General features: G+C 44.9%; 1 protein-coding gene across 2 annotated transcripts in view; it reads left to right on the top strand.

Annotated features, from left to right (window-relative positions):
- Positions 1 to 16,964, top strand: part of TCN2 (transcobalamin 2) — a 54,662-nt gene that overhangs the window by 12,698 nt on the left and 25,000 nt on the right. Inside the window, exons 2-5 of one of the 2 annotated variants that reach the window (XM_082273405.1) lie at positions 10,145 to 10,214; positions 14,051 to 14,228; positions 14,460 to 14,602; positions 16,035 to 16,190. In XM_082273405.1, coding sequence (XP_082129531.1) covers positions 10,148 to 10,214; positions 14,051 to 14,228; positions 14,460 to 14,602; positions 16,035 to 16,190 — 544 coding nt within the window. In that variant the 5' untranslated portion in view covers positions 10,145 to 10,147. Of the gene's footprint in view, positions 1 to 10,144; positions 10,215 to 14,050; positions 14,229 to 14,456; positions 14,603 to 16,034; positions 16,191 to 16,964 lie in introns of both variants that reach the window. The other variant, XM_082273404.1, reaches the window with a different exon arrangement.

Genomic DNA, 16,964 nt, shown 5'->3' with positions numbered 1-16,964 from the left:
ACAGAACTAGGTAATCCAAATCCAGATCCATGTGAGGAAATGATAACAATGATGGCAACCTTTTGAGGATCAGAATTCTGCTTAGGCTGAAAACCTGTTCCAGACTTTAGAGTAAATTAGCATTTGTTGATGTCCTTTCTGGAGCCTTGTCAGGATTGACCCACTTCCAGAGGACAGCCCAAGTCCTTCAATCCTTCCCCCTCAATTTACAGTCCATTGTATAACAGATTTTGTGGAAACACTGGTAGCTGAAGTGCTTGGTCCTGACTAGGTCCATGGGTAAACACAAGGCCTGCGGACCAATCAGCATCACAGTGAGACCCTCAGACAACAGTCTCCCATGGAACTTCATGACTAAAGGCAGTAGAAGAAAGGTATCTGCTAGGTGACTATTTCTTTGGGTAAGTGAGGGCATCCACTTCCTCCACCAACAGGTGAGGGTAGAAAGAGAGGCACCTTGTGAATGAATGGTTATGCAAACAGACTCAGCTGAGGGTGGCCCCATACTTGAGTGATATGGGAAAGATCTTCCGAGAACCATTTATTGGGAGCCAAGTACTGACATCAGTGGTGAAAATGGTACCGGATATTGAACCTACTGGACGGGATAAAGTGAGGGTCCCTTGCTATACCCCTCACCAGAGGCTTCTGCACACCTGGGGAGAGACACGTTGAATTGGCTCAAGTGCTGCCTTCTGCATTGAAAAAAGGAAATTCTTTGGAACATCCAGAGAATCCAGTGTGCCCAAGGTTGCATAAGGATGCAAGAAATGATGTCTACAGGTGACCCCTGCATTAGGAAACTGATAACTGCTTGTCCCATTTAAAGAAGGAGGAGAAAAGTGCTCGCGTGAGCATTGAACTGGGCCATATTGCTGACTGGTCAGGTCTGCTCCAACTGCCTTGACACCTCCTATCCAACCAAAATTTCTCAGGCTGGCCAGAAGAATCCCCTTTTGAACTAGTAGGTCATCTGGACTCTATATCAGGAGTAGACAACCAGCCAAGTAATGATGGATTTGAATCACCCCCATTTCCTCAGAGGGGTTACACAGAGATTAGAACCTCCATAAAGGTCATTGGTGAGGGGGAGAGCCCTGAAATGAAGACACACAAACTGAAAATGTCCATCTCACACCAAGACCCCCTTTCTTTAAAATTAAACAACGGTCTTCTTTGTACAAGACACAGAGGAGAATAAAAGCCTGTAAATCTCACTTAGGGAAGACTTCGAATCATTCCCCATTGCAGTCGTATAATATTGATGTAATCAGAGCGGACATCCACCTACTGAGTGGAATGTGCTAGTCTGGTCAGGATGAAAAAATGTTCTGAAGGGTGATGTCCTAAGCACCCAAAAAAAAGAGTTTTATTGTAGATGGTGCCCACGGGTCCCAAAAAAGGGGCTTTACCATCTGTGCGCACTATCCTGGTGGAGGGGGGTTGACGTCAACCAGACTCCTGTAGGAGATGAAGGGATTGAAAAGGACCTCGGCTGTGCGTCCTTTAAAAAGATGCCCTTGCACACCCTTCCATTCGCTCTTGAAATTTTCCATTCTGGCAAAAAGATCTTGAGTGCTGGAATGTGGAGTGGACCAAACTAGCAGAAATAAATCACCAGAGCCTCGGCCTCCTATGAGGAGGAAGGCAAGACTAACCATCGATTGCTCCTGTTTAACTTTCCTAGGAAGTGTGCCGCTCTAAGGAACTTAAAGCGGAGTTCCACCCAAAAGTGGAAGTTCTGCTTTAAGGACTCCTCCCACCCCCCCCTTTTACATGCAACATTTGGCATGTCATTTTTTTGGGGGTGGGGAGTGGGTACCTAGTTTTGGCAGGTACCCAGCTCCCACTTCTGCTCAGGCCACCTAGGCGGCTCCAGCGGAAGTTCTCCTCTCCCGCTGATGAAGTCCGCCCACAGGACGTAACGCGTACGGGGGAAGTCACATGACCCGTAGCTATCCCGGAAGTAGGAGAGAGAGGGCAGAGAGACGCCAACCTCACCATCACCGCTGTGCTTCATGTAATTTTACACGTACAAACTCTGCTTTACAATGTAAGTGCAATGATTTGTTTTAAATTAATGCCCGTATATAACAGAGAGCACTTAGATCCTGTCCTTTATTCTTATAATATCCATCTTGGTGCGGTTGAAGTCCGTGTTGGAACCAAGGATAAAAGGAGGAGGATCCAGTACAAGTGTATTATCAATGCTTACTGACCCTGTAGGGTCGCATTCTGGAGGTGAGAGGCAGAGAGAGCTGTGGTGGTGGGATTAAGCACTTCATGTGTGTCATTGCATGCTACAACTACCAGCACCTGGGCTTCTGAATGCTATTAAGAGACTGCTTACCAGTTTGCATTTTGTTATATGGTATTTTTTCTATATATTCCTTATAGATATTTGGACTGCATTGCACTTTTGAATTACCTTTTATAGGGTTGTATGGAATTCTATTACATTGAAATCGTTCAGATTGCGCTGCACTGTGAATTTTTTGATTATTTTGAAAGGATTTAAGGATTACCTTTTGGTGCTTGGCTTCTGATCTTTGTTCAAAATTTGGGTTCAGCGCTGAATATTCTTTTCTTGTTTTGGCCTCCCTCTTGGCTCCCTTAGATTGGGATAAAGAGCGGAGGGAGGACACTGATCATCAATCAGAACACAGGAAAAGGGTATTTATGATTACAAAAACACACACACACTGCACTGTTAAAATAGCAAAAGCATGGAAGATAAATTTGTTTTGGGCATTTGAGTTTACAACCACTTTAAGCTCACCAAGAGCACTATAAATCTGCTCTTTCAGTGATTCATGGGTGATGCAGACCTCCACTCTGGGTCCCAACTGTATTGCGCTTGCCTGAAAGTACTGCGATCACTGGCTTACAATCACCCCCTGAAACCCTGAAACTCTACATGAATCTCCCAGAAATCTGTCAATTCACTGTTCGTGTATAAAACCAATGGAAAGTGAATCTTCCCTGGGAAGAATAAAAGTGGTAGAGTCCATACCTTTACAATAGGGTGTAGTGCAGTAAAGTGTGTGTTACTGCAAGGCATGTTAAATGCGTTAGCTCGATGCAGTGCCATTCTTTTGACCAGAGAATCCACACTTCCCTCCTGAGTAGGGTACAATTTTGCTGCTGCTTACTTATGAAAAACTTCACATCACTACTACCATTCCTCTTGAATCAGCCTCTTCACCTTTCCATTGGTTGGAGTATGGAAGGACATGTCTTGAAAACATGAAGTATGTTTTGTCTTTGAAGGCAGTCATCTGAGTCATCCCATTCCGGGCCTCCCTAACTGCCCTAATAAATGACTGGACCCTAGACACTCAAAACCTGCTTAGCCCCTTCAAGGAGGACTACCGACCCTCTTCTACCTCTGATAAAGCCAGGTGTAAGGCAAGGGTGAATGGCTTAGATAAAGGTGCCCTCAGAGCCAGGAACAAAGTTAGCTGTAATGGGCTCAGGGCCTCATTTATTAGAAGAGCTAATTCTGATGCCCTGAACTCATATTCAGGGCTGTGTCCTTGACGTTGTGCCCGGAGTCTGCTGGCATAAATGGCTGGAGAACTCAGAGACTCACCAACTACTTAGAGTGAGTGTGCAAAGGGGTTGAGACGGCGCTACCTAAAAATTAATAAGGTGCTGATTAAAGTGCAATAATGTGCAGAAAAACCCCTTTAAAAAGGGGGTGATACCAATTAATCTAAAATATAAATATTAATTAAATTCTCGAAGGGTTAAAAACCACACAATTCCGTGTCGGTAAACAACCAATGTAATCTGTCAATGTATGGTGAATTTTATCTGCAAATAATAATTGTGCCACAAGTGAACAAGTGTTATAGTGGGTTTATTCCAATAAAGTGATACAGTGAAATGCTGATTTAGACATATGGATGCAAATCCCTGGTGGTGAAGTGGTGAAAATATATAAACAAATAAAATCCTGGAGTGATATATTCCTCAGAGGTGATAGTGCTGTTTTACCCTCAGTGACCACTAGGTGTAGTATATACGACCTGATCCAATAGAGTGGTCCCACAAAGGTAGATCCTGTTGGTTTGTTCTTTACTCACCAACTACTTGCCCATGATTGGCCGTGACTTGCTGGCTTACAGCATTCCTTGTCCTTAGAGAGGCCTTGGGGGCAATATCCACAGACATGTTAGTCTGGTAACAGCTCTGCACCGCAGGCCCAGCACTTCTTACCCTTTTTTTGCTATTAGCACAAAGGGGGGGGAGGAATGGGGACACTCACAGGTAACTTTCTGCACCTCCTGGGTGAGAGCTGCTGGGATAGATGAGCCGCTGTCCACACTGGACTTGTCATGACATGGCAAGGCTCTTTTAGCTTGACCTTAAGCAAGAGTGAGAGCAGGCCAAGTTGCATCAGAAGGCAAAGGCCATGCTCATGAAAAGGCACTCCTTTTTTTTTTTTTCCTCTTCTTACTTACCAGACTGATGGTCCCTACCTGGGAACATGGAGGTCTTGGTTATGTGTTAGAAATTTCCTTTTGGAGCAAGGATGTCAGCACAGCCTGGCAATGCCATAGCAAAGATAGTCACCACATGCCCTCTGCACAGTGCATGCATGGATGCCATCAACGGCCCTGAGACTGGAAACAGCCACAAAACTTGGACCAGATCGTGCACACACCCTGGTCACAGGAAAAGCCTCAGATGAAGGAAAAAACTGCAGACAAAAGAAAAACGAATTTCTGGTACCAGCCCATTGTGAGATTATTATCATGTGAAAATTGTACAGTGTGTGATGTGATCTTTTCAATCCAGATATGAAAGGAAATTCTGACCCCATCTAATAAAAAATACGTGCAGTATGAGTTAAGAGTTATGAACTGAAATCTCAACAGTGAACTTGTGTCTTTTTGTTTTGTGACCATAAAACACATTTCACAATAATAGTGCATGGGGCCATTGGTTGAACCTACAGTAAGTGGCAAAATTACAAGTACAGAACTAATCTTGTGGTGTGTAGGCAGCACAGAACAACAAGCAGAAAAAGATCTGCAATCAAGTTTTAAGCCTAAGTGCCGCTTCACACGGCACGACTTTCGGGGGCGACTTGTGAAGTCGCGTGCACCGCGACTTCGGCGCGACTTGCACGGACTTCATAAAATGAATGTCTATGCAAGTCGCTCCAGGTCGCCCCGAAGTAGTACAGGACCCTTTTTCTAAGTGGAGCGACTTGTGTCGCTCCTATTAGAACGGTTCCTATACCGAACAATGGGAACGCGACGGACCGCGACTTGTCAGGCTGACAAGTCGCGGTCCAAGTCGGTTCAGTGTGAATGGGCTCTTATGAAGCTAGAGGCAAAGGAGGAAAACAAAAAGGGATAGCACATACCTGTAGGAGAAAAGAAAATGCAAGACTAACTCCAGCACTTGAATTCAGCTCAGGTGTGCAGAGAGACACATGCATCATGGACTGCAGCAACCAAACACCAGCTCAGGTGCACCACATGAGGTTATGACTTCTCCAATTAGAGAGCTCCTCAGCCCCAAAAGACCACCAGAAGGGGCTCCCCACCTTGTTGGTGCATTTATCAACCTAAGATGTGGGACTGCGCCTGGGAGAGGCTGAACCCAGACAGACTCTGACACAGTCGGCAGATAGGGACTTATCGCAACATCACGGTCTTGCGGGTGTAGATTTTGAGGACAAAAAGGAGAATGGGGAGGTTGCTCTCAGTCAAATTTTTATAGATTTAAACAACTCTTGTGGGTGGATATAGGGGTAGAGCTATATCAAATGTATGCCATGTTGGCGTCAGGAAATATTTTTTTGTTGTTGAAAGATTCCAATTTATTTTTTTCCCCAATACTCACCCTTTTCCTGTGCCCTGCAGACACCCTGTCCAGTTGCGGCTGCTTTGCTTCTTGTTGGAATGGTAACCATTGTAATCAACCATTTTATGTGAGCAAAAGCTGTCATGGACACACATCTTGGGCTTGCATCAGAGTTGAGCAACCCTGTCTAAAAATATTAGGCTTAATTCTAATAAAAGAGAGATTCAGTGATAAGAATACATTTTATTCAGGCTGTCCGACACTGGACTGTGTATGAGCTTTATTCTCACTCTTATTCTGGGAGAAAAAGTTTAAAATGATTGTAAATGATCACCTTGTAAAACAACCTATTCTGTTTAATATAGAAATGAAAAGATAAACATTTGTGTAAAGATACAGTATCTCACAAAAGTGAGTACACCCCTCACATTTTTGTAAATGTTTTATTATATATTTTCATGTGACAACACTGAAGAAATGACACTTTGCTACAATGTAAAGTAGTGAGTGTACAGCTTGTATAACCGTGTAAATTTGCTGTCCCCTCAAAATAACCAAACACACAGCCATTACACACAGCATCCTTGTGCTCCTCCACCTTCCATTTGAGGAGGCCCCACAGATGCTCAATAGGGTCTAGGTCTTAAGACATGCCTGGCCAGTCCATCATCTTTACCCTTCTTTAGCAAGGCAGTGGTCATGTTGGAGGTGTGTGTTTGGGGTCGTTATCTTGTTGGAATACTGACCTGCGGCCCAGTCTCCGAAGGGAGGGGATGAATCTTGTTTGAATACTGACCTGCGGCCCAGTCTCCGAATGCTCTGCTTCAGTATGTCACAGTACATGTTGGCATTCATGGTTCCTTCAATGAACTGTAACTCCCCAGTGCCGGCAGCACTCATGCAGCGCCAGACTATGACACTCTCACCACCATGCTAAACTGTAGGCAAGGCACACTTGTCTTTGTACTCCTCACCTGGCAATTCACATAAATTCGATGTGGGAACCGTGCGAATCCACTGCATCCATCGCATTCCAATCGCAGGCAGGTCACACTACTATATGCGAATCGCTGGGGGTGTCAATACAGAGTTAACGACACCCCCAGATCAGTTCGCATATCACAGTGCGAACTGTCAGTTCAGACATGAATCGGATAGCATTGGTGTGAACCACCATACGATCCGATTCTGCTGCGGACCCAAAAAAGGGTCTTGTGCGTGTTGTGTCCAAATCCGATGCAATTTCAGCCATACAATCTGTATGGCTGAATTTGCTTCGCACAGACATCGCATGTGATTTTCAGAGCAGTGCGCTCCGAATCACATGCAATGTCTGTCATCGTACTGATGTGAACCCAGGCTAAATGTCTAAACTGCTGGCAACAAAAGTGAGTACACCCCTAAGTGAAAATGTCCAAATTGGGCAATTTTCCCTCCCCGGTGTCATGTGACTCCTTAGTGTTACAAGGTCTCAGGTGTGAATGGGGAGCAGGTGTGTTAAATTTTGGTGTTATTGCTCTCACTCTCATACTGGTCACTGGAAGTTCAACATGGCACCTCATGGCAAAGAACATTGTAGCAAAGTGTCATTTCTTCAGTGTTGTCACATGAAAAGATGTAATAAAAAATGTATAAAAATGTGAGGAGTGTACTCACTTTTGTGAGCAGGGTTCGTACGGTCATGAAAATCCTGGAAAAATCATGGGATTTTGACATGACACTTTCCAGGACTGGAAAAGTCCTGGAAAATGGGATAACTTACTAAGTTTTGGAAAAGTCATGGAATTGTGTTGTGCAACTATTTATTTTTGTCTCGTGGCCCCCTGTATTCTGTGGGAGCGGGGACAGTAAGTGGGACTATTTTCTGTGTTTCGGGTTTAGGCGGATTAATCTGCCGCAGCGCACAGCTGAAGCCTGATCACTGGTCTCTTCAATATGAATAGACCGTGACAGGCTCGGAACTCTGCGGCAGATTGATCCGCTGAAACTGAAACTAAGAAATCGTGGCTATACTGTCCCGCTCTCAGGGACGTACCAGCGAGGGGGGGGGGCGCGTGCACTGGGGGGTGTCAGGCCGGTGTCCATCGGGCCGCCCGCATCTGTGTGAAGAAGGCAGCGGCAGAAGGAATGTCAGTGAGGAGTCTATTGTGGAATGTCAGTGAGGAATGTCAGTGAGGAATGTCAGGAATGTCAGTGAGGAATGTCAGGAATGTCAGTGAGGAATGTCAGGAATGTCAGTGAGGAATGTCAGTGAGGAATGTCAGGAATATCAGTGAGGAATGTCAGTGAGGAATGTCAGGAATGTCAGTGAGGAATGTCAGTGAGGAATGTCAGGAATATCAGTGAGGAATGTCAGTGAGGAATGTCAGGAATGTCAGTGAGGAATGTCAGGAATGTCAGTGTGGAATGTCAGTGAGGAATGTCAGGAATGTCAGTGAGGAATGTCAGGAATGTCAGTGAGGAATGTCAGGAATGTCAGTGAGGAATGTCAGTGAGGAATGTCAGGAATGTCAGTGAGGAATGTCAGGAATGTCAGTGTGGAATGTCAGTGAGGAATGTCAGGAATGTCAGTGAGGAATGTCAGTGAGGAATGTCAGGAATGTCAGGAATGTCAGTGTGGAATGTCAGTGAGGAATGTCAGTGAGGAGTCTATTGTGGAATTTCAGTGAGGAGTCTATTGTGGAATGTCAGTGAGGAGTCTATTGTGGAATGTCAGTGAGGAATGTCAGTGAGGAGTCTATTGTGGAATGTCAGTGAGGAGTCTCGTGTGCTGGATAGGAGGGGGATGGGATGGGACAGCTGCATAGAGAGGAATTGAACTTTCATATTCCTCATGTCACTGAATGTTGTTTCTCCTCCTCTCAGAAGCTGCACTAGGAATATGGAACGTTAAATTCCTCTATATGCAGCTGCCCCATCCCCCTCCTATACAACTTCCTTTGCTGGCCCCCCTAAGTGCTCTTTTAGCCCCCTCCGTGCTCTTAGTCTGGCTCCCCCAGTGATCTCCCCCCCCCCCTGGCTCCCCCTCAGTGATTTCCTGTCCCCCCCCCAGACAGTGCTCTCCAGTTCCCCCCCTCCCCCTGTGCTCTACATCCCCCCTGGTTTTCCCTGCTTGCCCCCCCCAGTGCTCTCCGCTCCCCTGCGCCTTCCAACCCCCCTGCAAGCCTCTAACCACCTCATGTACCATGTCCACAGCCTCTAACTACCTCCTGTACCATGTCCGCAGCCTTTGACCACCTCCTGTACCATGTCCACAGCCTCTAACCATCTCTTCTATCATGTCCGTAATCTCTGACCATCTCTTGTCTTTTATCATGTCTGCAGTCTCTGAGGGGGTCTGGAGAGGAGTCAAAAGTGGGAGTGCTGTCGGGATGGGGATCACAGGAGAAGTCAGACATGTGTGGACTGGGGAGAGGAGACTACAGGATAAAACCAGAGCATGGTGCACCTAAGAGGAGGTCAGTGACAGTGCTGCCTGGCCAGTCTGAGGGGGGGGGGGTCACTGATTTAAGAGGGCACTGTTATAAAGGTTCCTCCTTGTATCAGGACCCCCCCCCCTCCCTTCCTTAGTGCATTCACTCTGTGGAAAGTGGTCTTTGGTCACCAGAGTCCCCCCCTACATCAGAGTTCTCAGCTTTTTCACCCGTGCGCTCGAAGTGACACCCGCTCCCAGCTGCGGCAGTGGTGCTTCCATCTCATCCACTGTAAAACAAGGGACCATTTTTAGTCGCGCTGTATCCAGAAACGAAACCCTAACTGCAGAGGTATTGTACACTACAAAGATTGTCATTTATTTTAGTAAAAATATGCTGGGTGTGACATGGATTTTCTTCTTATTTAACATGTATACATAGACATTTCATGAAACTTTAGGTCATGAATATTTACGTGAAGTCATGGAAAAGTCATGGAAAAGTCATGGAATTTTATTGGTTAAAATGTGTATGAACCCTGTGTGAGATACTGTACCTTCATTTCCAGCAGTCTGTGCCTTGAAAAAACGCTGCCATTTGGTTGTTCCCCTGCCACTGCAAGTATTCTGCTAGTTTCATGGGCAGAAAGACTTTCCCAAACTGCATGTCTTTTAGTGATGTATATGAGTCATCAGAAGGAACCTCAGCATGCAGTGCAGGAGCAGATATTTCACACACCCAAAAGTTTAGAAAACTTGCAGCCGCAGGGGAGCATCAAAGCAGCAGATGTATTCAAAAGCATACCTGCTAAAAGAAGCACAAGTGATGATAAGGTCGCATTAATAAATGTAGAAAACATCTCTGTTTTCAAGAATTTTGTTTGATTTATTGACGTAGCCTTTTTTTTGCAGATAATGGCTCTCAGTTGGCTGGTCCTGGTGATCTCTGTGCAAGTTTTTATTGTTCAAGCAAAAGTGTTTGGTGAGTAAAATGATATTATTTCAGTGAACTTGTTAGCAGGTTATCACCTAGTGGCCAGTGGGGCATTCTACAAGCAATTACAGTACACTATTGACTTAAAGTGGTTGTAAACCCCAGTTATGAAAATTGAACTAAGCACATATATCTGCATTGTTTACTTCTCTCTCCAAAGCTCTAAGCATACTGCTTGTCTATTCAGAATACAGCTCTGCATGATCCTCTTCCAATGTGGAGGGGGGATGTATATCCCTTTCCTCCAATCAGCTCTGAGTGTATAAGAGCTATAACTACAGTTCTCCACCCCCTCCTCTGAATTCCTCACAGATGCATGGGGTCACAGGTGATTTTATTACAAATCTGCACTTTTGCAGGGTTGTAGATGTAGCACCTCCTAGTCCTGACCCCAATGACACACAGGCTTTTGGTACTGTCCCAGGGGTTGGCACGAGAGTGGTGCATTATGGGACAGGGTATAAAAAGCAACGGGCACATGAGGTAGACGTCTTTGGCGGGAAGCAGAGTCCCAGAAGGAGGGTGGTGGCTGCCTCCTCTTCTGCAGCAGTTGATGGTGGTCACAGGCAGTCGGCCTGGTGTACCGGTGGTGTGAGGCTGAACCCAGAGGTCCAAGCAAGCTGACTAAGGAGTTGGGGAACTGCGAGACTCTGGAAAAACAGTGATTTACAGAGGATCTTGCCCAGGGGTCTGCCCAGGAAGGGGACCACTCCGGGTAGTGCAGTCAGTGGACGGTTGTCAGCTAGCCCAGAGAGAAAGGGGGTAATAGGTGAGTACCCTGAAGAAGAATACTTTAGGAACACTTGCCTCATCTTCATTAAAGTGGCAGGATGAAATTGCGGCCTTGCCTAGCTGCATTCTCAGATTAGAAGTCCTCAGCATTGTGAATAGTTAATAGTTGGAGTATACCACTCATTCATTCCTTCTCCCATCCCAATTTCAATAAAACCACAAAAACAACATCCCCTGGACTGATCTTTGACTGGGCCGAGAACTTAAAGTGTTACGTTTCTGAAACAGTTGAATCCCTAAAGTGTAATATCCAGCAGCCCTCTAGGGGGCATTGCTTCATAGACAAGAAAAGACTGCAAATAAACAAGTAAAACTTATGTAGGAGGATTTGCCTCATCATCTGAGGCTATTCACTCCACTGGGTATATGTGAGGGTTAACAACCACTTTAAGTTTAGTGTGGGTAGACAAGAAGATGGAGGCCACATTACACTTCAGAGCCCCACACTCCCATCCAGAAGGACGGAGTCTCTACTCAGCTAGTGACATGGTCTATTTCTGCCACTTAGTGAGGTGTATAAAGTATTAAGCTGCCCCTCACTACCAGAACCTCCATCACCAGCCTCCATCACTGCTTCCACTCTCAGCTGACTGCTTCTCCTAACAGCTGATTCCTTCTAAACAATAAAGGTTCCCATCTTATTCATAACCCAAAGGGATAACTATGGCTGTACTTAGTAAACAAGACCAGACAACTTCTCCTTTTCAAGGACTTCGTTTACATGTATAAATGTTGAATACAGGTTCAGGTAGACTGTCACATACAGGGCAATTATTTACATACAATTGGATGTACTATGATTGTGCTGCCCATACCTTAACCACTTGCCTACAGTGCACTTTCACCCCCTTCCTGCCCAGGCCAATTTTCAGCTTTCAGTGCTGTCACACTTTAAATGAAAATTGCGCGGTCATGCTACACTGTACCCATATTGGCACTGATGAGGTGGCACTTATGGGCACTGATGAGGTGGCACTTATGGGCACTGATGAGGAGGTACTAATATGCCACACTGATGGGCACTGATAGGTGGCACTGATAGGCAGCACTGATGAGCACTGATAGGTGGCACCGATGAGCACTGAGAGGTGGCACTGATGGGCACTGATAGGCAGCACTGATGAGCACTGATAGGTGGCACCGATGAGCACTGAGAGGTGGCACTGATGGGCACTGAGAGGTGGCACTGATGGGCACTGAGAGGTGGCACTGATGGGCGGCACTGATGAGCACGGACGGGTGGCACTGATGGACACTGACGGGTGGCACTGATGAGCACTGATGGGCGGCACTGAAGGACACTGATGGGCAGCACCATCAGTGCCCACAATCAGTGCCCATAGTGCTGCCAGTCAGTACCCATCAGTGCCTAGATGAGCAGGCACTGACTGGCAGCACTATAGGCAGTGATTGTGGACACTGATTGTGGGCACTGATGGAGGGCATTGTGGGCACTGATGGTGGGCAGTAATTGGCAGTTTATTTACATTTTGTGTAATCAGGGCACTGATAATCAGTGCCCTGTTTACTTTTACTTGTCTCCCCTCTGAGGAGGAGCTGCTGATCTGCTCTCCTCGCCTCACACACTGACAGTATGAGGTGAGGAGAACTGAATAACGGCACTTCCTCATTTACATGTGACCGGCTGTGATTGGACACAGCCGATCACATGGGTAAAGAGTCATGTCATTGACTCTTTACTGAGATCGGGGTCGCGCCGTGTCCTAGCAACACGGAGCGGTCACGATCGCCGCTCCGCGCACCCCCGGGGAGCGGCTGTTCTGGTGCGCCGTCATATGACGGCGTCCCAGAACAATAGCTACACTGCTCCGCCGTCATTTGATGGAGGGCAGGTAGCAAGTGGTTAAACCACAAAAGTTAATACTCCAAGTCCACCCGTGAAGTTGCCCAAAATCGGGACCCACCTGTGTAGTTGCCCAAAATTGGGACCTATTTAAAGGGTTACACTGCCAATAAAACAATTACATAGTACTGAAATGTTGAGTTTGCTTTCAGGTGGAATTTAGATGTATTTTAGAGGTTTCTGAATTCCATTTGAAGTTTTCTGACCTGTTTTAACCACCATCTCAGCTGCTTGTGTTCTACTTTTAAGCTGCTTTAAAGTACACGTGAATCAAAATCTTATATGTTCTGACACTCATTGCACAGGCATGGTCTAATGTTGTCACCATCAGGAAGCTCATCCTGAAAAATGCCATTCAGCCGTTGCTGGAGTGCAACCATGTAGACAGGAAGTGGCTGCTTAGAGTCTACAGGATAACCGCAGTGCTGATATGCAACAGAGGATGTAATAAGTGAAAACAAATACTTTATTTAAAAATATAAGGTAACTGGTTATGATACATAGCGCTTTAGCTAAATAAAATGTCATAAACACATACAGTAACACTCACTTTCACCTTCAGCTACCCTACTGCTTCTTCCATAACATCCACCACAAAAACCCAGTGCTTTCAGGTATGAAGGAGCATGTAGTCTTTTCTCATGATACCATACTTAGTCAAGGTGCAACTGTCACAGGAGGAGGGGGTGTCTTCACAGCTTACTGGGTGAATGTAAGGTGGTCCGGGATGGGATTCAAAATGATATTAAAGCCTGCAATGGCCTCATCTTCTGTAGTCCCCAGCTGGAGCTGACCTCCTACTTATTCTTGTGTGTGCTTTGGGGGAACCCAAATGGCCACGCTCCCAAGCGGGGCTGTGTGCGTCACACCTGTGTTTTCTGTGAGACCAAGAAGTAAAGCCGAGACAACGCTCGATCGCTGACAGGACTCGGGAGCGTGTGGCATAGAGGGAACAGTTAGTGGGGAGTTGTTTTACCTTAATGCAGGGATTGCATTACGGTAAAAAAACTGTTAGACTTTAGAACCCCAATAAGCAATCATTATCACTTTTTCGGGTCTCTTTAGGCTGCTGTACCATTTCAATTAACTTGTACAGATGTACTTTGTGAATGAGGTTTTACTAATTTGCAATGATTCTTGAACTGACTTTTTTTTTTTTTCTATAAAGAAATACCAGAAAACCAAAAACATTTGGTTACAGAATTAAATCAAAAACTTTTGACGATAACACATGATCAAGAGGCCAATCCCAGTGTGTATATTGGACTTCGTCTTTCTGAAGAGCACAATCTGGAAAAAGAGAAGGAATACGTTCAAAGACTGAAGCCTGAGGATCTTTGCAGCAGGTAACACAGAGTAACTATTGTGCACCATGTTTTATGATTTATGGATGCATGATCCCAACCGTTGTATGCTTTTGCAGCTAAATCTAAATTGTAGGTTAACATATACGTTTTTGCCATTTCATTGAAAATGTAGTAGTTGTTCTGACTTTTTTTTTTTTTTTTCTTGTCTCTTAACTGTGTTTTTTTTTTCTGTTAAAAATGAACTGAGCACAATATTTTTCTTTGTAGCAGCTTGAATACCAAGGATGTTGAGCCAAAGACAGGACTAATCGCTCTTCATTTGATGGCTCAGAAGGCTTCCTGTGATATCACATATAGAATCAAGTTAATCACGTGTCTGAAACATCATCTCCTCAAAGAAAAAGAAAGTTTAGGTAATAAGGCTCAGACATCTCTAGCCTTCTCTTCTATCATGTATACACGATGCTATAGAATTACGTTTTTCAGTTTTGCGTAGCATGGGTTAGAAACTTTGCTGTACTGTAAAATCCTACTGGACATATTGGCATTGATTGAAAAGAACCCAAACTATTTGTGGTAAATCCTGTTATCTAGGCAATAATTAATTTAAAATGGGTAGTGGTCAAACCTGGTAAGCTGATCATACATTCTTAGATAATTTTCCATCAGTCTGCAGGCTTAACAAAAGATTTCTGATTGAGATTCCTCCACCTGCGCTACCAGTGCATATGGATGAATCTCTCCTGTCAGGCTGTTTTTCTGGCAGCTTCTTCAGGCGGCTGTCAGAAAACTTAACAACAGCTGCCATTTTTCAGCTGACATTTTTCCACTGGGATGTCAAGCAGGAAGGACTGACATAATCACCTGCATAGCAAATTTTTCAGTGTATGGCCATACATATAGTAAATTAGCCACCGATTGCCTAGCTGGAGGTACATTATCCAGGTACCTGTAATAGTTGAAGACCGTAATAGTTGAAGAGTAGTCTATCCTGTCACCAGTCTCCTTTTTCATCATCTAATGTTGCCATAAATGTCACAACCTGATCAAGACTTTCCTTCACAGAATCACATAAATATGGTCAGATCTGTGAATTATGGAAAAGATGCATAGTTTGTCATTGGTTGTTTTTGAGCAAAACTTATCAAAATAATTGAACTTATTCTGATCAGTCTGGATGGAAAATCTGACCGTAGAAATGTAGATAACTGGATATGATAGTTAAAGTGGCTGTAAAGGTAGGTTTTTACCTTAATGCATTCTCTGCGCTGTGTGTGGATCGAGCCCGCACAAGTGCCCACAAGGCAAACCGATTACAAAGATCCACGCTGCTCACGGGTGAGCCGGCTGCAGCGGCATGATCTCCTCAGGGTGCTCGCCCAGTCGCAGCTGAGGCATTCCGGATGGCTGCACACCAAGCTGATATCCAGAAGCCTTTATTCATGTAAAACCATAAAAAACATAAAGAGCACTACATATACAGCCATTCCTCCCCTGCTTGTACATGTAGTGCTCTTCATGTTTTTCATGGTTTTACACAAATAAAGGCGTTTAGATATCAGCTTGGTGTGCAGCCATCTGGAATCTTCTTTCTCTAAAGGCAACAGCTTGCTATAAGGGCACTCAGCAGTGGAGAGGAGCCCGGAGTGCTGGCGGGGGACCCCAAAAGAGGAGGATCAGGGCTTCTTTGTGGCCGCATAGGTTCTAATCCCACACTACTCTATCCAAAACTGACATTTTTGTCTCAAACTACCTACTTTCCTGTAATTCCTGACAGCGTCAAATGCTAATGGTGTTAACTCTGTACTAGTGGTAAATTTGTTTCTTTCTGTTTCCACTTAACAGTGCTATATGGTAAACCATTAACCAGCTATTATCAATACAGCCTTGGTATTCTGGCATTGTGTGTCAATGATAAGTTAATCGATAAACATTTTATCAACAAGATCATCTATGCTGAAGAACATAATCAGTTTATCCATGGAAAAACCATCTCTTTAGGTAAGGAATAGGGACCATGTAGAATGTATGAAAAAAGGTTTCCGATTTACCTTCACTCTGAGTGACTAGCAAAGAATTCTCCCAAACCAGTTCTCAACTCCTGCTAACAGTGCATGTTCTGCAGATGTCCCTATACTGTATATGCGCAATCATTGTCTCAGGTATGATTTGTGTGTGGACATCCACAAAACATGAACTATTGGTAAGACTTGAAGAAAGGATTTTAAATGGAATACATCGAGAATAACACTGGTGATTTAATTATTTCCATGTGCGTTATTTTGTTACGATTTTAGCAAACATGGCTCAGCACAGAAACAGCACCCACAAAATACATCATAAAGTGAAAACTTTTAAAGTAAAACTAGAGGCAAAAAAAGTGTTAATTTTGGCAACCCGCTGACGGCTGACATCATCACAGAGCCTGTTTAGGCACGGGAAAGATCGCAAACATATGGTTGGGATCCACCCACATACCTGAACCAGCACCCGGCATAGCCTTTCAGTGAGCTGCTCAGAGCCTGGCTGCCCCTCCACAGGCCAGTGCTCCAGTGAGCGCAGGGGGGTCAGAGCAGAGAGCAAGTGACTGAAAGTCACCGGAACTACTGGAACTAACATGAGAAGTAGAAAAAAAAACTATAGTCGCGGGCAGTCGCATTAAGACATCTGCAGACATCAAAAAGGCCATACTGCAGGATAAGCAACTTCAGTTCTGGGGGTCTTCTTCTAGGTGAGGAGGTAGAGTCCATTTCAAAATCTGGAGTAACATTAAAG

Source organism: Pelophylax lessonae (genome assembly GCF_965119305.1).
Source record: "Pelophylax lessonae genome assembly, chromosome: 1".
NCBI classification, from domain to species: domain Eukaryota; kingdom Metazoa; phylum Chordata; class Amphibia; order Anura; family Ranidae; genus Pelophylax; species Pelophylax lessonae.
This window is presented reverse-complemented; position numbering and strand designations above follow the sequence as displayed.